This window comes from Artibeus jamaicensis, unplaced genomic scaffold, assembly GCF_021234435.1.
Source record: "Artibeus jamaicensis isolate MK-2021 breed Jamaican fruit bat unplaced genomic scaffold, CSHL_Jam_final contig_484, whole genome shotgun sequence".
NCBI lineage: Eukaryota > Metazoa > Chordata > Mammalia > Chiroptera > Phyllostomidae > Artibeus > Artibeus jamaicensis.
Genome location: NW_026521859.1, coordinates 7,388,046 through 7,411,636, shown reverse-complemented (window position 1 = coordinate 7,411,636; position 23,591 = coordinate 7,388,046). Strand labels below are relative to the sequence as shown.

General features: G+C 36.2%; 2 protein-coding genes across 6 annotated transcripts in view; one reads left to right on the top strand and one right to left on the bottom strand.

Annotated features, from left to right (window-relative positions):
• Positions 1-329: 329 nt before the first annotated feature.
• CENPQ (centromere protein Q) lies at positions 330-14,445 on the bottom strand. 4 transcript variants are annotated; one of them, XM_037142546.2, is made up of 9 exons: positions 14,323-14,445; positions 11,481-11,624; positions 9,209-9,263; positions 8,062-8,188; positions 7,379-7,447; positions 4,223-4,352; positions 2,513-2,623; positions 2,285-2,362; positions 330-1,225 (listed from the first exon to the last, which is right to left on the bottom strand). In XM_037142546.2, exons 2-9 carry the CDS (start codon positions 11,580-11,582, stop codon positions 1,094-1,096), a joined length of 804 nt encoding a protein of 267 aa, XP_036998441.2. In that variant the 5' UTR covers positions 11,583-11,624; positions 14,323-14,445; the 3' UTR covers positions 330-1,093. The 4 variants fall into 4 exon arrangements, with proteins under 4 accessions (XP_036998441.2, XP_036998439.2, XP_036998440.2 ...); XM_037142544.2 differs by having other exon boundaries at positions 2,504-2,623; positions 14,323-14,444; XM_037142545.2 differs by lacking the exon at positions 14,323-14,445 and adding an exon at positions 14,140-14,196 and having other exon boundaries at positions 2,504-2,623.
• A 61-nt stretch (positions 14,446-14,506) lies between these two features.
• MMUT (methylmalonyl-CoA mutase) overlaps positions 14,507-23,591 on the top strand; it is a 36,669-nt gene continuing 27,584 nt past the window's right edge. The window contains exons 1-3 of one of the 2 annotated variants that reach the window (XM_037142541.2): positions 14,507-14,669; positions 18,011-18,435; positions 20,011-20,378. In XM_037142541.2, the coding sequence (XP_036998436.2) occupies positions 18,051-18,435; positions 20,011-20,378 (753 nt within the window). In that variant the 5' untranslated portion in view covers positions 14,507-14,669; positions 18,011-18,050. Of the gene's footprint in view, positions 14,670-14,901; positions 15,016-18,010; positions 18,436-20,010; positions 20,379-23,591 lie in introns of those variants that run through there. The other variant, XM_037142543.2, reaches the window with a different exon arrangement.

Below are 23,591 nucleotides of genomic sequence, written 5' to 3'. Positions count from 1 at the left end.
GCTACAGTACAGGTTTCCTACGTTGAAGACCTTCTTTCGCTCTAAAATCCATTAATGTCCTCTCTGACCATTACTTCCTAAGAGGAGACTGCTTTTGACCCTTTTAGTGAGCTGCCCAGGGTTTCCGATGGCAGGTGGTCTCCCTCACTTCAATGAGCATTAACCTGAAATTTGTTTAATGAAAGCTGTGTTCCTGGTGGTCTCTGCCTGGGGGATATTCACAGAATTATGGCACCACCTGAATTAACTGACAAATAATTCTAGGTCAGACAGAAAATGATTACATTTCAGTTATTTTATTTTACAAATAGATAAAAGCAATCCAGATAATATATGATAGTTGGTTAGAAATGATTTTTGATATATTTTAGTGATCATTTATTCACATGTATATACATATCACAATGAGGAAAGGTTTAGGAAGTTTTCTTGGTTTGGTTTTTGTTTTAAGGGAATAATTGTTTCTTTTGAATAATTTTACAAAATAAAAGTAAGATTTTGATGACAGGGGATAATAAATATTCAGCATTTATTCACTAAACCAACCTAAGAAATAAAATGTTCCTGCTACCTCCAAAGTTAAAGACACTTGGCAAATCTTCATTACGACACAAATTCTAGAGTTATATAAACATGTAAAGGCATTTGGGGATTTCTCAAGTTCCAGAAAACCAGACAGAAAATGCAGGTCATCAGCTAAAGAATAATAATGACAACCAACAGAGTTTTGTGAAATAGGCACTATAACACTTTATACATATTAAGTCACAGTATCAAATTTCCTCTGCACTAATCAATCAATGAGCTCTATTTGGCCATTATAAATCATTAGATTGTAACTGTTATTTTATGGTTTCAGGTAAATAACTGAAACACAGCAACATAAATATGAGTTCCTAGACTTGGCAACTGCTACAAAGTTTTCAGGGCTACCTTAGATACCAGTGGTAGATCTACAGAGGCTAATTTTAAACTCCGTATTAGGAAATAATAAATCCTGAAGAAGCCTTAGCCTCTGAAATATCATCATAGGTTAACAGTTTTACAAATTTTAAACATTACATCAATGTGGAAATCATCTAAAAAACATTCTTTAAGAGGCATCTAATCTCTTATAGGCTTCTTCAATGAAAGTTAACATGTTCTTTGTTTGAGATGAATTATGGAGAACATCCAAGTCCTTCAGAAGAGCATTCTGGTTGGGAATTTGTGCCAAAATTTCTTTCTGTGGGTACAATGTATGATTAAGTTAAAAAAATTTTTTTACTGAGACACAGTTGACATATACCATTGTGTTAGTTTTAGGTATATTACATAATGATTCAATATTTATATATATTGTAAAATATACCACAATAAATCTAGTTAACAGCCATTACCACATAGTTATAATTTTTTTACAAGATGAGATCTCTTAAGATTTACTCTTTTAGCAACTTTCAAAAATACAATGTTATTATTACCTAATTACCATACTGTATGCTACATCCCTATGACTTATTTATCTTACAACCGGAAGTTTGTGCCTTTTAGCCACCTTCACCCATATAATTGGTTTTTAATCTTCTTATGAAAAATATCAAATGTATGTTAGAGTGATATAATTAATCTAATGTACCTGTCACTCAACTGTAATTTAAACTATCAACTCACTGCTGCTTTTCTCCCAAATCTGTATTATTCTGTTTTCCCTCTGTCCATTTCTGCTACTTACCCCCTAAGAGAGTTACAGAGAGGGAAATTTCAAATTATTTTTTGAGAAAATGTAAAAACTTCCTACCACTAAAAACATCTACACTATAATATCTACTAGGGTCCTTTGAACAAAGATAAGTTACCAGTGTGTATAATCTATTACAAATAAGACATAATACTATTTTATGAAGAGTTATATGCCACTGTTAGAAGCATAAACAAAAGCAACTGTCAGAATTTACTGCCAGAAATCTATCCTATCGTTATATGACCACACAAAAATGTAAAAATAGATGTACAAGAGTATACTCAGCATTATCTGTACTTGCAAAACTTATTTATTCCCATCAGTAATTCACAAATTATATTATGGCACACCCACACAATGGAATTCTATACAGCTACTGGTAAGAATGAGATACATGTACACAAAGTGACAAAGAACGATGTTCAAACTTTAGTGTGAAATGAGAAATAATTGAATATTTATGTCATTAATTCCATTTGTTTTTTTTAAAACAGGATATATAGTGCTTTTAAATATCCAATTCATAACCAGTGATAGTCGATACAGTAAATTGGTACTGACCTGAAGTGTGGGTGCTTTGAGACTCTTCTGAGAAAGTTCTGGAAGGGAGAGTGCCCTGTTACTCTCTATGTGAAACATCTAAAGTAGAAAAAGAAAGCTACAGATTATTTCAAAAGACTAATTTCTCTCAGTTTATGACACTGAGAGAAAGTCGTCTTCGTAAAATGTAAGCGTTAAAAACTATACCCAGGGTCTCGCAATACATTATGACCCAATTACCTGTTTTACCTTCTCCTCCTCTTCCTCCACTTCACTTGTCAGAATCTGAATTTTGTTCTTCAGGCTCTGAATATTCCCAGTCACTGACTCTGTGGTCTCTACTATTTTATCTATTTCTTCCTGAGTCAGAACGAGAAAGTGAATGATTCAGACAAAATATCTTATGAAATAAAACAAAAAAATATTAATACACATATTTTAAAAACATCTTCTATATTAAAACACTGCTAGAAGAAATTGGTAAATATATTTTTTTTCTTTCAAAAAACAGACTTCCTAGAAACTAACTTACCAAGGCCATAATGTATTACAAGGAAACAGTTTCCTGGAACAAAAAGATACAGCCCATGTTCCGAGGAACTAGTGCTTGTACTGAAAATATATCCTTGAAAAATAGTAACATTGGGAGAAAATTAAATATAATCTCACCTATGAAGAAAGCCAGGCAATCACTAACAAATACCATCCTATTAATTTATATTTGTAGATTTGCTGCTTAGAAACAAATTCTTTCCATATCATCTAAGTTATTGAATATGTGAAAAGGCCTGTGAATTTGAACTTTGTATTTACTGAATGAATTGCTAGGTCTAACAAAGAAAGAGCTAAGCACCACAGACAAACTCTGAACTTACTAAGGTATACATATGGTCCAACTGATTCTAGTTTTTTTTTTTTTAAGATTTTATTTATTTATGTTTAGAGGGGAAGTGAAGGAGAAGGAGAGAAATATCAATGTATAGTTGCTTCCTGTGTGTCCCCTGCTGGGAACTGGCCTGCAACCCAGGCATGTGCCCTGACTGGGAATCGAACCATGGTTGTTTGGTTCATAGGCCTGTGCTCAATCCATTGAGCTACACCAGCCAGGGCTGTTTTAGTTTTTATAATTATTTAATAAACTCCTTAAGGCTGCTTCTCTTTCTCTTTGGTTTGTCTGCACTTTTTAAAAAATTACAGTTGACATTATTTTATATTAGTTTCATGAGCACTGCATAGTTGTTAGATATTTATATAATTTATGAAGTGATTTCCTGATATGGTGCTTTTCTCAATTGTTCAAGTATCCACTAATTAAAAGACTGAAGTTAATGATGACAGCTAATGTTATTGACATTAACTCCTAAGGAGAACAATTAGGAATCTTGCTCTGTCTGATGTCAGACTGACTAGGTATGCATTATGACTTTAAGTGGTTTGTTTAAGGCTCAGCTATAAAGGTCAATATGTGTCTTTTTCATATTTGTAGAATGAGGATAATATATCAGAACTCGTTAAGTCATTGTGAGGAGTAAGGGCTGTAAGTGCTTAAAACAGTGCCTAGAACAATGAAAGCCCTCATTACATATTTGCTATGATGATAATAACAATAATGATGATGACTGTGTTTCTGAAAAGAAAGTACCACATACAGGATGGAGAAACTGTTTTCAAATAGAATTTAGTGATGAGTTCCTATAGTTTGATAATTAGAAACAGTAAGATAGTTCAGTTTTAAAGTTTGATAAAAAATAAAACAGATACCTAATCACTAATACATTAGAAACACTTATAACTTTAGCGGACCAAAGTTTTGCTTAGATTTAAAAAAATAATAATTTAGTGAAAAAGCCTGATACAAGATCTAGTATTTATCACTAGCAGAATATCATAATAATTTTAGGAACTTTTTGGTTTCTTCCCCTTCCCCCTAATTATGGACTCACTGTTCGAATCCCATACCTGCAATGATGCCAGACCTTCCTCATTAGCTCTGTGACGCACCTTTTCCATTTTCAGTAGACTTGACACATTAGTTAAATCTTGCAGCTTTTGGGAAGGGACTTTTAGGGTTTCACACAGTTGAAGCAATCTTAGGGACAGAATAAAAACACAATTATTAGTTTATGCTTTGAGTAGCATTAGTATTATTTTTAGTTTGTTTTGAAATACTGTTGTCACCTTTTTTTGCCCGCATATTCCCAAGAGCTATAATCTTTTATTAACAGTGGCTGACCTTAGCAGTAAGTCTCACCAAAAAAGACCTGACAAATCATCATTTAACCTTTCATTTCATTAAAATTTACTTCAAATCATGGGGGCACTTAGGCTGCTTCATAAGGGAAATTTTCTATTTTACATACTTAACAATTACATGCATTTCTAAATAAAAATTTCCTTGTATTTGCTAAATGTTTCCCAGAGTATTTCACCTCATAAGTCTACCACCTACTGTGAATTATTGGGTAAGAGATGAGTACCACTCTAAGTCTTAACTATGAGCCTGGATTCCAAATCTCAGTTGTTTTAGAGAACAAGACCAGGACTTCATTAATTAATCTAATCTGATGACATTAAAGAAAACTGAGCCCCATACACTTTAAGGCAAATAAAACGCTAAGATTAAAGTGCTTTGTTCTGAGGTACTATCAACATGAACAGAATTCAATATTAAAGTTTAAAAAATACTCTGAATTAGGTTGATTAGAGCATCAACAGAAACTGATGTATCACTACCCTCACTTCTAGTAGTGAGTAATATACTTCCCACAATTTAATTCTTGAATTCCATAATAGGTAAATCTAAATTTGGTTGCTTCTACCTCATAGAAACATTTTGAGGTGCTCTGTTCCATTACCTAATTTGAACAGTGGAACCCAAGACATCTTCCTGGATCTTATTCAAATGATTAATTTTTGTAAAAAAACAGTAGGCAGTATAAACCCTGCCAATCATAATTTTCATTACGCTGTGAGGATAAACTTGTTATCCAGAAAATCATCATTAGGACATCACGTTTAAGCATAAAAAGCTGTCTGCATAAATCTTCCCAAGAGAGACAAGCTTTTTGATTTCTTAACTAAAATAAAGTTTCCAATGATGAACAGTTTTTTTTCTAAAAGTTTATTAAGTCAATTCTGTGGAAGTGTTACCCACTGTTCCAAGTGTTCTAAATAGTGGTCAGATTTCCAGGATTTTTTCGAGATTGAATAAAACTAAAGGTATAACATAAATACATCCTGCTAGAGCAACAATACCTAATCACCACTTATAATACTGTTTCTAGAGACAACTTTCCCAAAGTATGTTCCTCTAGAAGTTGTAGGGGCTAACCAACTGAAATCGATTTGCTAAGACTGTACACATGGCTACATTAGTAAAAGGGATAGTATTTGAGTATTGTTATTCTGGGAACGAAGGGGAGTGAGATGTGAAAGCAGGAATGAAGAGAAACAGGCAGTCTTTGAGCCATATGTCTCCACGTTTGCTACATGATGAAGAGATAGTCTACACGTTGGAGAGAATTTAATCTTTTCTGATGACCCAAGGTGATTACAGTGAACAGCAGCTACTAGGCACTGTTATAGTCTCATTTACACACCAAACATGATTATTTGTCCTATATTAAAAAGACTATAAATAGCTATACCTCTATTATACATTATCTTATTTACTAGCTTTTTAGTGCATTCCTTCTTCAATATTAGGCTGTTATTCCTACAAGCTATTTACAGGCCTGCTGCTAGCAATCTTTCTTTAATGTCTTATACCTCTCTCTCTCTATGATCTCCCATCCATACTCACCCAATCCCATCTTTTACTTTGCTGCCATCCTTCACAGATTACAATGCAAGTAAGCAGAATTTGTGTTTAGTCTTCCCAAGAGTAAAGTACTAGATCACAAACATTTCCAGGCACAGCAGTAAGACACAGAACATTTCTCTATGAAAATGTGCAAAATACTAGAAAAATGTAGTCTTTGAAAATCATTGACGGTGGTGTGACTTTAAAAAAAATTTGTTATTTTAAATGGCTATTGTTTTTAGGTTTCGAAAAAGCACACTGCTAAAAGTACAATTAACAAAAAGCAAAATAGAGGAATGTTTAAATAGCAGCAAAGAATGCAATAGTTTTGTTTGAATTATTATTAATTTAAATTAGAACAAAAGCTATTACTGTGAAAAATTTTTTAAAAAGATTTTGGGGGGTGGAAATGGGAGGGAGGTGGGGAGCATGGGATGGGAGAAATAGACAAAAAAACTGTACTTGAAAAATAACTAAATAAAATTAAAAAATTTTTTTATTTATCTTTAGAGAAAGGGTAAGGGAAGGAGGAGAGAAAAGCCAGGGGGACGCACAGGCATGTACCAGAGGCCACACTGGTGAGGGCTGGTGTGACTTTTTAAAACACATGAAATCTCCATTTGTAACTTGCCACAAGATGAAGAACAGTAATGACTTGGAAAGAGAGTCTTGCTGCTTGTGCAAATAAAGTAATACAATATAAAGATAACGAAAAACACAGCAACAGATAAAATATTCTATAGGATACATAAGAATGGTGAACTCTTAACTTCAAATTGTTCAAAATGAAACCGAAGGGAGTTCAAGTTGACAAAATGATTTTCAAATCCCAATACAGAAATGTGAATTATGGAAGCAGGAATTTTGTGATTTTCAGATTCTTTGTGAAAAATTCTCTTAAAGAGCCCCGACTGCTGTGGCTCAGTGGATTGAGTGTGAGCCTGTGAGCCAAAGGGTGGCTGGTGCGATTCCCAGTCAGGGCATATCCCTGGGCTGCAGGCCAGGTCCCTAGCAGGGGACATGTGAGAAGCAACCACGCATTGATGTTTCTCTCCTTCACTTACTCCCTCCCTTCTCCTCTCTAAAAATAAATAAATAAAATATTTAAAAAATTCTCTTAAAGAACTCAGACTTGCATACAGCAGCAGTTTAGGATAGAATGTACATTCCCAAATTATTCCTCTTTTTAAAACAACAACAAAAATCCCATATGAAAAACTTTTATATTCCACAGAAGTCTGTTCTGGCAACACAGAGACAGATCAGATTTACTAAATATGTTTTAATCATTTTCTATTGCATAATTACATTACCTTTTCTTTAGGCAGTTGAGATGATACTGAATTTGTTCATTTTCTCTACCTTTGTTGCTCAGAATTGCTCTAGAAAAGAAAAAAAAAAAGGACTGAATAAATGTTAGTCTGTAACATAACTAATAAAATCTATTTAGTTTTTCTCTCTGATTTGTTTCAAGTGCCTCTCCTTCCTAGTCAGGCTGAATCAATCACTTTTCCTTCTATATACATTTTAAACAAAAGTATAATCAAAGTTCTTTTTATCATATTAAATGTTGTATTTGATTTATATGTCTGACTCTTCTGATACAGTTCAGACTCTTCTGATTACAGAATCAAGGAGCTCCTTGTATTACAGAATCCTGATTTCCTTTGTATTGTACCTCCTCTGGCACGGTAAGTTCCATATAAAGGGTCAATTTAAACTCCACTTCTTCTTTAAGTGGCTCCTATTGATAGAACATGTCAAAGTTTACAGGTCAGGCCACACAGACTTCATTTTTATTTCCCTGATGGAAATCTGAGTTTCTGAAATTAACAAGACTTTTTTTTTTTTTTACTAAGGTTAATGCCATTGAAAGAATATAAATATATCTTCTGCAAGAGAAAAATCCCCAATCACCATACAATAGACAACATTTAAAAGAAGACTGTCTATACAAGTAGAAATCAAACGTTAAAGGGAGAAATTTCATACTCACATTATTACTGTCTCCATCATAGTTTGCAAATGCTCTCTGCTATTCTTTGAAAGAGGTTGCCAGGTTTTTCTCCTGCTGAGTGCTATCTTTACCTGTTTTAGACTAGTTTGCTCTGATTGTTCTGTTTCTGGTGAAAGAAGAGACTCTGGTCAATCTAGAAAGTTGCATATTTGTACTTAAAAAGTGATTGAGGTATAAATTTATCTAAAAGAGCTCATGGAGTTCTGAGAACCAAAATATTATAAAGGCTTATAAATTGTTTAATTTCCTTTTTTATTGCACAGCCATCACATGCCAGGTATTGAATATGAATATGTTACCTACTATTATCTTAACTAAAATAATATTAACTGATACTACAGATACAAACCCAAGACTATTTTAAATGAAGAACCAAGCTACAATGACGAGGAGTCAACATAAGAGTATGGATCTCAGAAATGGCCTTAATTAAAGAGTTTGTTAAGACTAGAAAACTACTAAATGTTGGATGGCAACCGGAACAAAAGAGATTAACCAAACCACAGTCAGCGTTTGGTAGACTGTTAATTGTTCTACTTACAACGGATAAACAGTGGAATTACACTATTGGCTCACAGGAAGACTTGTTTTGGAGAGAAGGGAGGTTAAATAATTATAAGATGCAAAGTATTATAAAAGCAAAAGTACTGTGCTCTATGGAAGTAAAAAACCAGATGATGTAACGTGGTCTTGGGTGAAAAAAGGTAGGGAATTCTTCCAGGAAAAGGTGAAATTTAAGTAAAGATGAATACTTTAAAATAATTTACTGTGAATAAAATTAGATAGTTGTTCTAAATTAATCTATATAGTGGTGGCAGAACAGAAGCATATTTGTCTTGAAATCAGAAAGTGTTTCTATATATCACAGATCAGTAATAATTTGGGCTGTGGTACACTTATTTCTTAGTTCCTATCAATTTTATAACCCTACACAATATTTTCTAGGTATGATAAATAAAATTTCAGTTGATCAAAATAACTAACCAGTAAAACATATTTTTGCAAAAATAAGAATACTGCTATTTATTATAATCTTTTGTGGAACTCATAAACAAGATGCTGATAATTTTTTCATGAATATAGGTAGCTTGAGAAACAGTCTAAATAAGATACAGAAGAGAAATACCTTCAGAAGACAGACGTTTTAGATGATTTTTATTTTTTTTCACTGTCTTTAGAACCTAGAGGGAAAAACATGTGCACATAAACAGAGAGAATTAAACATCAAATAAAAAGCTATTACTTTGGTAACAGAGTGGTCATGTATATTGAAGGAAATTCAAATAACTTCTGGCTAGGTAGAAAAAAAGTATATTGCCATTTCTATAGAAAAAGGCTGTACTTGTCACAGGCAAAAATATACTAAAGCAATTCCTGGACAATGAAGATAATGTATAATAGGATTTCAGATGGTATCAAACAATGTCTTAAAGAAATTACTACTCATTTTACCAGTGAAACAGTGTTACATACTTTACCTGCAAAACAAATACTGGCTTTTAGAAGAGAGGGTAAAATTATGGTAGGAAAAAGCTAATTCCCATCAAACTAATTTTTCCTGGTTGTAATAAAAGTCTCCACCAACTGCCAAATTCCTTTGTTTTTTAACATATGAATGCCATAGAATTAGTATACTCTATTTTCAGCCTTCTCATTTAAAGACCTTAGCAATGTCCAGCATCCACTCCTCCTCAAAATATTCTTGGATCAATACCTTCAGAATTGAAGTAATAATTTTTATCTGAGAACTTTTACAAATTATGCTGTAACAGCTCCCATATAAAAATAAGAATTACTATAACTTGCAGTAAAAGTGACCTTTAGTTCTCAGATGCTCCTTTGTAGAGAATGAATGATATTTTGTTTTTAAAGATTTTATTTATTTATCTTTAGAGAGGAAGGGAAGGAGAGAAGGAGAGAAACACCAGTGTATGGTTGCCTCTGGTGAGTCCCCCTGCTGGGAACTGGCCTGCAACCCAGGTGCCACGTCCACTGCCGCGTCCACTGTTGGATCCCTCTCTCCGTGACAAGGTCCTGAGAGGGGGTGTAAGACTTCAAGGAAGCAGTTTCCAACCTGGTGGACGTGGCATGGAAGGCCTTGCAATACCTATTGTGATTGTGCTTGCTTTGGGGATCATGACCCTTTTTGCTTTAATCATTATGAATACCCTGGCAGTGATTCAGATAGTGTGCCTGGACCTTTCCCGGCTCAATGAACAGAATAATAATATCATACTAGAACGTCAGGGAATATAGGCACAAGGAAACAATCAGAACAATCTGAGAATTCAAGCTTAATCAATAACAGATCATTGGAAAAACACCCAAGATAAGATAGAATACTCTAGGAAATCAGGAGATGATCTCACTGCTTTCTTAGAGGGTATCAAAGTACAAAACATGTCTATAAAAGAACTCCTAGAGAAACTTAAAAGAAGTACCCTTGAAAGCCCCCTGCAACATAGGAATAGCCCCTCCTTTACCTTGAATAAGAATATATATCAACTAGACAGGCAAAGAAATAACAAAAGCTAGTTAGTTATTACAAACTAAACAGTCACTAGGGAGTCAGAATTTATAGTACACAGAAAAAACATTTTAAGCAAAAAAAAAGGTAGATAGCTAAGTTAGACATCACAAGGGCCTTATAATAAATCTCCTATTTTCTCTACTCAATTTAGCGTATCCTTATGCCCTATACCAAATTCTGAGAAACTTTAATATACAATAAGATATTTCTAATTGTCTGATTAATGGCTCTCCTAGTTAAAATAATCTTTAACTAAATCTATGGGAACTTTTGTACTTTTACTGATTACCTCTGTATTGATTTTTTTCTGCTTAAATGATCATGTTATACTGCAAATGTTAATCACTACCTAAAATGAAAATATAAAAACCTGCTTATACTTGCAATAAATGGAACAGAGCTTCACTGTCCTTTGAGGCGTGTTGTCGTCTGTTACCCAGCGCCGACGCCTACCCTCACCTGTGGGACCCCTTGACCCGCTGCGGCTGGACCGCGGCACCCAGGCATGTGCCCTGGCTGGGAATCGAACCGTGATTCTGTGGCTCGCAGGCCCGCGCTCTATCCACTGAGCTACACCAGCCAGGGCCTGAATGATATTTTTAATAGAGTTCTGGATCAGCCCTGACTGGTGTGGCTCAGTGGGTTGGGTGTTGTCCCACAGACAGAAAGGCTGCCTATTTGATTCACAATTGGGGCACATGCCTGGGTTTCAGGCCAGGTCCCTGGTTGGGGGCATGCGAGGGGCAACTGACACACACACTGATGTTTCTTTCCTTCTCTTTCTCCCTCTTCCCTCCTTAAAATAAATACATAAATTAATAAAATCTTTTAAAAAAGTTCTAGATGATAAGCTAGATATTTTCATTACCTCTTTCTCTGGTAAGTCCACTTCCTCACCATCAGTTTTTCTTTTTGGATTTCTTTTTAACTGTTGAGACCTTTTCTTGGAAGTATGTGCTTTGCTAGACATCTTGATCTAAATAGAACAATTGTAAGAGTGCTTCAAAAAAATCTGTAAAGATAAAAAGGACACAGAAAAATCCTGAAAACTTGCATAGTATTCCATTCAAAAGACTACCTAGAAATGTTCCAAATTAGCCTTTTAAACATATTTTAAAAACAACATTGGTTCTTATAAAAGTAAGGATATCCAATTCAATTTTATTCCTAGAAATTTTCCATTTGTAGGGCTTTAACAAAATCATTTAAAAATGCTTTTACATCTCTAACTTTATACTTCCCCATATAATTACATTATCTCCATGTTTACATGCAAGAAAATGAATATCTAAAGTGTTGAATTGTCTTACTCAGGTCACAGATAATTCTGATATCTATTATCTCACAGATATGACTCATGTCTCCTTGGTTTAAGCCTAATGGATTTATCATTCAACTTATGCCAAAGAAAGAAGGAGATACTTTTAAAAATGATACCATGAATCTATCTTATTCGGATTTATGTAGTAAATTCACTCATAAAAAATTTAAGCTACACAACTCTGTCTGGGTTTTGTGCATTTTAACAAGAGCACAGAAGTATACTGAGTCCTCTGTCTACCGCCTCCTCCCAAACCCACAGATTAAAAAAACAGGCACAGAAGTGGTGTTGGGGATGTCAATGACAAAATTTAGAATGAATCCTTTTCTCTATCTAATAGTCCTTTATCACCAAACTCATTTCTGCTAAATGGAAAAGAAGAATAGGGTATTTTTTTCTTGCATTAGGCCTTGAGGAGTTGAGTAGCCAGAAGTTAGATACAGTATGCATGGACACACACACACACACACACACACACACACACACAATGTATATACATAATATGTATATATTTTAGGCATAAACAGCTAGATACATAAATCAATCACCATTCTTTTTTCTAAAAACTCAGAGTTGATTACATTAATATAGTTTACATATGCAGATTTAGACACATAATAAAAGGGGTACTCTGGATAAATCTATTCCTTCAAATTTTAAAAGGAAGTTTCAGGCTCCCTCCCATCCCCAGTAAGACTGACAACAGCAGGAAAGAAACAGTTGGAAGATCACACTTGGGAACTACATGTAAGATCAGTTTCAAAAAGCAGAAGCTCAAATACACCTGCTCTTGAAAAATGTGGTACCTTACTCTGCAGCCAGTCTGCTAAGTTGCATTCCTGAAATGCCTAATTCTCTCAAGGTGACATTCATGTCCTTGTATTCCACCTACTTGCAAACCAATTCATAGGTTGTTTCCCTTATGGATCTCTCTTGGAGGGGCTGTCATGGACAGCAGTTCAGGTTGTTGACTAAAAAAGAGTATCCAGGTGAGGAAGCAAACAAGGCCCACGATTTAGTCCTCATGTTATTTGGCAGCTTACAAATGGTACAAATTTCTTTTCACTCCTATTATTGACATATGAAGTCTATGGCCCCTTGTCTTAAATCTTGGCAGACACTGCAACTGTTTGAGCAGAATATGACGAAAATGATTCTCTACCTTGGCCTTCATTTGCTAGATGTAAGCAGCACCTTCTCCAATGTGGCAACCAAAATTGCCTCCAGACATTATGAAATTTCCCTGGCAGTGAAACCGCCCCAGTTTCGGCATTAACGCCAAGAGTGAGCCAGGCGTGAGGATAAATTGCACAGGTTCCAAGTCCTGGCTCTGCCATTTAGCGAGCTGTACAGTCTTGGCAAAAAAAAAAAAAAAAAAAAATCTGCTCACTTTCCCCATTGGTAAAATGAGTTAATAAAAGTGCCAACGCCAAAGGCTTTTGTAAAGTTAAAGTTCTGTACACAATGCATAAAATACCTAGAACAGTATCTGGGACATAGCTCATACTAAAAAGGATAGAAATTTTAGATCCACAGGAAACCATAGCCTAGTGGTAGTGGACACAGACGGACATAAAAACAATGATCACATACAATCTTACATAAAGTGACAGATGTTATACATATCCGTGAATGGCTATCTCAGAATGGCATGTGAGTGAATACATAGTATTCACAGAAAAATTTAATATTTGCATTACATTCCAAATACTGAGCCAAAAGGAAGGAGAATGAAGTGTTCGAAAGAAAACAGCAAAAGCCTGATGGTGGGACCGGAAAAGTCCAGCGAGACTTTTCCCGTGCGTGGGAGGGCTGGACAGAGCAGAACCGGAACGGCAGTTCGCGGACAGACTTCACACTGCAGTAAAGAATTTCTTCTTTACCGGGTAGGACACGGGGCCCTAAGCTGTCTCGCTCCCTCACCAGCAGAAACTCGTGGAAACCAAGTCTCTCCATCTAAACCTCTGTGTGAGCAGAAGAGGTGAGCACGAGGTGTAGCAAAACACAAATAACTAATGTTTACGTATTGACCAGTGACGCCAATGGAGGGCGACGCCGCCGACCGAAGTAACCTTAAGGCCAAAGACGCTAATCTCTTAGGCTGCACTTCGTCCCAGGTCTGGCTGCGGCAGAGGTGAAGGACGGGGAACGAGGGGGAGGAAGATTCAGGGAAAGGAGAGGAGAACCTGCCTGGCTTCACTCCTACCTCGCGAATCAAACTCATCCATCTGTTGGCGCGCAGGACTGACCTATTCGGATTTCCCTCCCTTTGGAAAAGTCACCTGACGCTTTTGAAATGCAAACCGCGGAGTTTGCCACAAAGGTCTTGGTCCCAAAACTCATTCCCCAATCTGGACCCACTAGCAGGGTAAGCGCTTTCACTACTCACCGACGACTCTCCCACAACCATTGAGAAGCCGCGCTCGGAACAATTCGCGCCCAATTATTCGTACGCCCAAGGGACCAGGAAGTGGGCTTGTAGAAGCAGGAAACGCCAGCAATCAGCTGGAGGCTCGTCACAACCCTGACGTCATCAGCTGCTCGCCACGGAGAGCGCCGTGAGATTGGCTGGAACGAGGGCGTTGTCGACTACGCCCCCCCTACTGCCGCTGGTCCCGGCATTCGCTGTTTGCGGGGCCCAGCTCGAGTAGCGGGGTCCGGCTCTGACTAGCGGCGCCGGGAGCGCGGAGGGTCGGAGGCGCTCCCTTGAAACCGGAGTGTGAGACAAGCCGGGCAGTGAGTACGGTTGTTGCCTTGGGGCACGTCATCCTTTAAAAATCCCTTTATTCTTCTGGCTCCTGTCTCCCCCTTACTCCTGTCCTCTAAGCCTCTGTTCTTTCCAACCTCCCACCTTTCTCTTTTTTTTTTTTTTACCTTCCTACTGCGACGGGATCCCTCTCTCCTTTGCCTTTATCCTTAGGTTTAGATTCTCCCCTGAACCTCTCACTTTCATGAAAGGTGTTTTTAACGCCTAGGGTCCATGTCGCCATTTTTCCTGGCCACCCAAGCACCCTGAGGTTCTTCTGGGCGGAGATCACTTCTTGTACAATTCCAGAAGGGTGTCTTGGTTCCACTTGTGACTGTGAGTTGTTTTTTTTTGTAAGAGGTGGTGGCACTCAGAGTGACTTTCCATATACAGGTGGAGGTAACGGTGAGAGGTGGAATAAGGAAGACAGGTCTAAATTGACATGAAATTGTTCAGTTACTAGCTTGTTCTCAGTTCTGTTTAGAAAGAGAGCAGTCTCTCTCAGAAGTCGGAACCGTGGATAGTACGTGTGTAAAGTTTTAGATCACTTGACGATTTTCTCCCAATATGTTTAATGATTTATTTATTCTAACATTTAATTTAATTTGCATGCTATTGTGGTATGTTGTATGTTATCTCCAACCCAAATTGGCTGAACATTAGATGTGGCTAGTTCTTGGAGTATTAATGTGGACCTACATGAAAACAGCCAACACTTGAAAGTTATTTGCTTTTACATGTTGCTTCTTTGAATGTTTGAGGTCTGTCTTGATGGGTCTTTTGAGAAAATTTAATTCTGTTACTATCAGCAATAGTTCTGTTCTTATCTAAAAAAACCATGTCTGTTTCCAGCCTGTACCAATTTGCTGTGTGATTTTCAGGGAGTCCCTTAGGTAGGGTTTTCCCAGTCATTTGTCCAGGTTTAGGAAAGACCCATGAATATTTTGTGTGAAATAAGTCCTGTCTACAATCTAGTTTCAGACAGTTCTCAAATTACCTTTTATGTCATTACTACCCTAAGTGGTTCAGTTATAACTTAATTATTTTTCTTGTTTGCCTTTGAAGCTAGAACATATAGTATATGGCTTTCAAAAAGATAGATGACAAAGACCCCATGTATTTAATAGAATAAAAAAGCATAATAAAAGCATTTTAAAAATGGCGGGAATTGTTTTTATTGTATTTCCATTAGACTTTATTGTATGCATTTTTTACTCAGTTGACATGTGGTATTTACAATTTTTTATCCTGATCAACTTAATATTTTTTAGCCCCTCTCCTTTTTAAAGGAACTGTATAACATATTTAAAATTTTGACTTATGTATAATATACTTACATGTAAGTGCACATACAGTAATTATACAGTATGACTAATTTCCAGAAACTGAGTGCATCTGTATGATCAGCATTCAGATCATGACCACCCCAGAAGCTCCTCTCTTGCTCCCTTTCTGTCCTAGCCACTCTAAGTAACTATTCTCCTGAATTCTGATATCAAAGACTAGTTTTGCCGATTTTTAAAATACATTTTAATAGCTATGCTATAATTTACTTATGCATTCTACTTTATCTATGATGTTTCTAAGTTTTATTACAAGTAAAACTGTAGGGAACATGTATTTCATGTAGTAACTTTCCCAGGAGTGATGTTCCTCAGTGGAATGGCATAATCATTCTGAAACTTCTTGTATATATTGGCAACTTGTTTTCCAAAGTAGTTAAAGCAGTTAATACTCCAACCAGTGGTTTATGTCTTTTGTTTCACAACACCCTAACAAAAGCTGAGTATTCTTATTTTCCTATAAGTTTTACTAAATTGATAGGTAAGAAATGGTACAGAAAATAGAAATTTAAGTTCACATTACTTCTTCACTTATCCGCTATAAAACAATATGGCATGATGAATATATTAATAAAATTTACATCTCAAAATTTTTTTAAATGGTAAGTTCTAACAAATTAATTCTAACAAATAAAAATTCCACTGCTTTGCTGTGTGGAATTTTGATCAGGCTGTTTTAACTCTCTTGATGGATCTGAACTTTAATTTCTATGTATGTAAAATGATGAAATTGGACTTAGTGGGACTTACACACCTCGTGTAAGACTGGTGCTAGTTATAGGGAACATATAGAGACCTAATGTCAGAGCAGTGTATATAGACTAGCAGAGAAGACATATATACACATATATATAAGAGTGGGAAAAAGTACATTTACAGTTGTTTGTATGGAAAATAATATAATAATTAATAAATAATAGTACAAGAATAAACTGTTTTTGTACTCCCCACTGTAAGCCTACTTTTGCCTACTACTGTATATAGAGTGTATATATGATTGTGTATATATGTATTTTATATGAATATCAAATATATCATACATAAATAAATGTATGTTATATAAACATAAAAATAGTGTTCTAATACATTGTCATATGGGAGATGATAGATGTATAAGTGGGGACACAGAGTTCTTTAGATTACTGAGAGGCCATGTAGCCCAGCTTGTGGATTCAAAGAGAGGCTGTGACTTGAATTCAGGGACTTGGAAATGGAACTCTTCAGTTTCAGATGGGGAGTTTTTTGTGTCTCCGTTTCCTTGTCTGTAAATAGGATAACATTAGTACCTATCTCTTGGTGTTGTGAAAATTAAAATTGCTACTCTATGTATAAAGTTCTTAGAATAGTGCAGGATACATAGAAAACCCTGAATGTTTGAGATGAAGCCTTAGCTGAATTAGCCAAAGAAGAATATTGTAGGCAGGTGGAAGAGCAAGAGCAAGTCAAAGAACTTTGGGATATGAAGGGGACTGCAGGTAATCCAGTATTTATTGAACACAAAAAGTATAGAGGATGCTGAGTCTGAGAGATAAGCAGGTCATGGAGGGCTCTTTACCTGCCTGTTTGTCTTCCTTATCATGTTTTTATCCAGCAGCCAACACAATGCCTGTCATAAAGTAAGTGTTACACGACAAGTTGCAGAATGAAAAAAAATTAATTAAGAGGCTATATGCTATAGCGTCTATATGATGCAGAACCTTTGAAAAAATCTTAAGAGAAGTGTGACATCAGGTTTGCATTGGTGTTAGTGCATAGAATGGCTTAGAGGGGCTCAGATTGGTCAGTAAAACTATCTAAGAGGCTATTGAGGAAGAGAACTAGAACAATTATAGTTCTAGAGAAGAGGGGCTAAAATTTTAAATATCAGGTACAGGAAGCAGAAAAGGAGAAGTGATGAAGTGATACTAATATACCCTCTTTTCTTTTCTCACCAAATGCTCCTCTTTTGCCTCTCTTGTAAATAAATGCATACTGTGTTTTTTTCCTAGGTCAGTTTTTGTCTCTGTTGGGTGTTTTCCATGCTCCATCATGTTGAGGGCTAAGAGTCGTCTCTTTTTGCTTTCACCTCATCACCTGAAGCAACTAAAAGAGTCATCAGTCTCTAGGGATTTATGTCAGCGACTTCTGCACCAGCAACAGCCACTTCACCCAGAATGGGCTGCCCTGGCTAAAAAGCAGCTGAAAGGCAAAAATCCAGAAGACCTAATATGGCGCACCCCAGAAGGGATCTCTGTGAAGCCCTTATATTCCAGCAGGGACACCAAGGACTTACAGGAAGAGCTTCCAGGAATGAAGCCATTCACACGTGGACCATATCCCACCATGTACACTTTTAGGCCCTGGACCATCCGCCAGTATGCTGGCTTTAGTACTGTTGAAGAGAGCAATAAGTTCTATAAGGACAATATTAAGGGTGAGATTTTTAATGTGAGATATAATATTTATGATCAAACATATACTTTCTAATCTTGTTTTTTTTTTTGAGGGGAGGCTGGTTAATCTTTATAAATATAATAGTCATTTTATGATTTTGTAGTTTAGAATATAACTCTGAAAAAATGAGTGGTTTTCTGTTGCAGACTCTATCCAGCAGAGTCTGCCTGTTATGGTTGACGACGAGAATCAATGCACAGGCGACAACAATCCTGTGTGGAAGAAGGGAACAGGCACGACTACTCTCTCAAGGGGAGAGTGCCTATGGTGCCTCGGCCACTCCCTCAAGAGGGGAGCGCCCCAACTTTTGCCTAAACAGGCTTTTATTGTTTTCCTTGGGTCTTACATCAAAGAAAGGTTTATTATCTATCACATAGAACATTATTGTCTACATTCTAGGTACAATCAAGGAAATAAAAATAGCGTGCAGAGGGGGATGGCAATGAGCTCATTAACTCTGTCCTTGGGAGAGGTCACATAGGCTTTGGAAGTTACCTTGAGGATAGACAATACACATTTGTTGCTTTAGACCAGGGTGAGGGGGTTTTAGCGAGAGCAAACCATAATAGTCTGTAAGTATTTTCTAGGCTTGATTCCCACGGGAAAACTTGGTTTGAAGACTGGCTCCTGCCCCCCACTTCACATCTGTAGGTTTTCCGTACAGAGCTGAGTCACATTTGCCAGGCCAAGACAAACTGGTCCCGTACAGTTTTCAACTTCCGTGGTCAAAAGATAGGTGAGCCAGACCAAAATACTAAATTCTTGAAAGCAAACAGTTGTATGCACATTGTGTAAAGGTAATTTGGTGAAGTGAAGTTATAAGAAGACAAGAGACATTGGCTTTGCCTTTGAAAATCTTTTAATAAACATTATTTTAGGATAGGAGTTGGAGGAGAAAATGGTTTAAGTGATCCCAAGGAAAGCAATAAACAAGTAATAATGTGGTGCAAACATATTCAGTAGTATGCAGCATTAATTCTCTGAAAATCATATTTACTATTTCTTCTTTCTGATCTACAATACAATCATATTGTTTGTATGATAAACTTGAGGATGTTTGTATTGGCCATGGAGGACTGAACTTATATTTAATGGAGAATAGTTTAGTTTTATACATAATTTTCCCAGAAAATGTGAAAATCTAAGACATCCTATAATAACCATATTAAATAAAAGAGCAAAAATAAGTGAGCACACAAGTACTAAATATTGTTAACTTTATATAAACAGATCTTTACATGACTCTTAAAACTATTTCCATCAAAAATTGTTAAGGAAAAAAAATCCTCAGATGGATATGGGGTAAGTGAGATCTTTTGTTTCTTTTATTTGTATAATGAGGTCTGAAACTTCAGTTTGTACATTGTAGCACATGGGAAACAGCTGACTATCTTAGGAAATAAAATAGCTATTTAATTTTTTTGTCATTTATGAGCATAAAAATGGTATACAAGTATACTATGATGAGATTAATCAAGAGTAGTGATAGGCAAATCAGTTTATTTTATATACCACACTCTTTAATCCTACATTACTTTTGTCTTTATATATTTAGCCGGTCAACAGGGATTATCAGTTGCCTTTGACCTGGCAACACATCGTGGCTATGATTCAGACAACCCTCGAGTTCGTGGTGATGTTGGAATGGCTGGAGTTGCAATTGACACTGTGGAAGATACCAACATTCTTTTCGATGGAATTCCTTTAGAAAAAATGTCAGTTTCCATGACCATGAATGGAGCAGTTATTCCAGTCCTTGCAAATTTTATAGTAACTGGAGAAGAGCAAGGTGTACCTAAAGAGAAACTTACTGGTACAATCCAAAATGATATACTAAAGGAGTTTATGGTCAGAAATACTTACATTTTTCCTCCACAACCATCCATGAAAATTATTGCTGACATCTTCCAATATACAGCAAAGGTATCCTTTGTGGCTATTATAGGCTTTGCAGTAGTTCTTTAACTGTAGGAATTTTTATAAAATACCATAACCTAATTTGAATTTGGTAACTGAGTCTGAGTAATAGTTGTAATATTAAGTCGGGTGTGTATTGTTTCATTTTGTTTGTGTATGTTTGTTGTTAGGGTTTTGTTTTTTATTTTTGTTTTTAATGTATTAATTACATGGTCTGTCAGTACCTGTAGGAATCTGGATGCTAGATATTTACTGTATTTTCTTTATTGTTAAAATTTTTACTCTCTGATAATTGTTATCGCAGAGGGCTCATAATTTACACTTCTTCATTTTCCTCCAGAGCTCAGATTTGGTTGTGAATAGATACTGGTATCAGACCGAGAGGGACCAAAATATAAGTTTTATGTCTGTTAAAAATTGGATTACAAGATGTCACTTAAATCTGTAACCACATGAAGTTCCTAATATTTCACCCCAAATTAGGTTCGTCTTTCCCAATCAGAATGGTGGGAAAAGAAGGGTCTTGTAGTGTTCTTGTATTAACGGCAGTCCTTCCACAGGAGACCCAGTGTCTTCATTTCCTCTGAGTAATTCATGTATATTTGCCCCCATCATTCACACTTGCTTCCTGATGGCACTGCTCTCCTCCTTACCAACCTTAAAGTTAGACCATTGTTTCACAGCAAAGGGCAAATCTCTCCTCCACCATCAAGCCTTTATCTCTCTCACCTCTTATAATTACTATTCCTTCAGAACTCTTGTAAGCATTGCATACTTTCCTTTTTTGATATTTAGCTTTTACACTTTGCAGTTTTATTTTTTTTGTAGATTCCATCTGCCCATATGAAATGTATTGAATAGAAATGTATATTTCTATCACTCTTTTCAATTTGAAGAATGTATGGCCAGGAGGATGGCGTTTAGCAGCATATGACCAAGACAGTACACAAATAGCAGAGCTTAAAGTAAATGGGAGGCAGTTCTCTTTCTTGTGAAAGGAGTTGTGAGGTGGGCTATCGGGAACCACCACAGTCATCACGGTACCAGTCTCCTTTTGTCTGACTTTTCCTCTATTAGTATGTGAGCTCATGGTTAAGGAAGTAGGTGGGCCATGTGTTTTTATGTGAAGAGAGGGACCTTTGATAAAAGGTGGTTCCAGAAGGAAGAAACCAAACTTCTACTTGTATATCTCAATGGACACAGCCAGTAGTGAGAGAAGATCGGAAATGTAGTCCTTGTGCATTGGCACACTGGATTTACAGTTTAGCTGTTGTGGGAGAGTGGAGAATGTGGCAGTCTGTGCTGTCACATACTTGGACATTTCACTTTGTAAAGGATCCTGAAGTCATCTACAGGTTCAAGATTGCTTAAATAGTTCTTCATATAAGTGATAAGTGCCAGTTTCAGATACTGATTAAGTAATGTTATATTAAAGTACTTTGTAAACTGCAAACTCACTTTTTAGTTGTGGCAAACATACATAACGTAAAATTTGCCATCTTACTCTTTTTAAGTATACAGTCAATGGCATTAAATACATTGTTGTGCAACCATCGCCACCATTTATCTGTAGAACTCTTAAGTCTTGCAGAATTGAAACTCTGTATCTGTTAAATAACAACTTCTTATTCTCCCCTCCTTCTTCACCTTCTCCCACAGCCACCATTCTACTTTCTATCTCTATGAATTTGAAAACTTGAAGAACCTCATATTAATGGAATAATATAGTATTTGTCTTTTTATGACTGGCTTATTTCACTTAGAATGATGTCCTCAAGGTGGATCATGTAGCATGTGTCAGAATAGCCTTCCTTTTTAAGGCTGAATAATATTTCAACATTCCAGTACTTTTATCATTCTTAACGAGATTTTGCTACTAAACTCCTCTTGGCAGAGAAGCACCTGTCATTGCTTATTTGTCGACTTCAAATATACTCAAGTAGTATCTCAATTCCATGTACTTTGATCTCCTTATTTTTGTGATGGAACATTAAAAAAAAAGGTTTTGGTTAGTTAATACATAAAATATTTGCAAAGTAAAATACAGCTACCCCATACCATGTGCTAGAACAACGGATTTTTTTTGAGTGCTTGCTATGTACTGACATAATACTAGGTGGCTTAGATGAATCATTGCATTTACTCCTACAACAACTCCATGTAGAAGGTATATTATCTGTATTTTATACTTTGGGAAATCCAGAAACAAAGGTTGGGAAACTTGCCTACAGTCATTCTCATGGCTGGTCAAGTGACAGCTGGAATCAGAGCCCATGTTCTTAATCACTGCATTGAATTTCTGTCCTTGAGTTGTTATTATTATTTTTAAAATATTTTATTGTTATTCTATTACAGTTGTCCCTTTTCCCCCTTTGTCCTCCTCTGCCCAGCCCACCCCCTGCTCTCACAGTCAATTCCCACCCTTTTTATTATTTTATATTTGGTTAACTCTTGGGAAGGATAATAATTTTTTGGCTCTTTAGAATATGTACCCTACCTAACATGACATTTTGGGGAATTGTGGAAATACCGTTTTCTTAGTGATTTGGGTAGAAAGAATCTGTCTTTTAAAAAAAAGAATCTGCCTGAGATACGCTTAGCATTAAATATCTCAGTAAATCAAACAGAAATTTTTGGTTTTTAAGCCAGTCATTTTTGTCCTGTTTTGTTTCAGTATATGAGGTCTGTTCATAAAGTATTCAGCCATGTACTATGAAAAGTAGACATTTATTGAAGAAGATACAAGAAATATTGTCCACAGGACAGTGATGCCTCAGTCCCTTTCAAAGTAGGCACCTTGGGACCTCACACACTTCTCTCAATTGCCATCAACTTTCCCGTCGTATTTTCCTGAAGCTCATTGACAGTCTGAAATCTCTTCCTTTTCAAATGTGACTTAGTTCTGGGAAAAGTCAGAAGTTGCAGGTCACCAAATCTGGGCTCTAAGGGTGCTGGGTCACCTGGGTGATTTGATGTTTTGCCAAAAACCTTTGTATGAGATGTGATACATGAGTAGGCACATATTGATGAAGCCGCCAATCACCACTTGCCCATAGCTGCAGCCTTCTGAATCACCCGAACAGTTCCATGGAAAAATGTTCAAGCTTAAAGCAAAATTTGATGCAGATTCCTTGCTCTACTCGCTCAGTCATTTTGAATGCAGTGGCCACACAGTGCACATGTTCCCTCAGTGGCATCTGCTGTCCCCACTGACTAGGA

What these genes read in the sequence shown, in the direction of transcription:
- CENPQ (XM_037142544.2), bottom strand. Translation starts at nt 11,582, where the DNA reads ATGTCTAGCAAAGCACATACTTCCAAGAAAAGGTCTCAACAGTTAAAA. An exon ending in TGGACTTACCAGAGAAAGAG is followed by an intron (nt 9,264 to 11,480) that starts GTAATGAAAATA and finishes TTTTCCCTCTAG; the next exon opens with GTTCTAAAGACAGTGAAAAA. An exon ending in CTCAACTGCCTAAAGAAAAG is followed by an intron (nt 4,353 to 7,378) that starts GTAATGTAATTA and finishes TCTGTCCCTAAG; the next exon opens with ATTGCTTCAACTGTGTGAAA.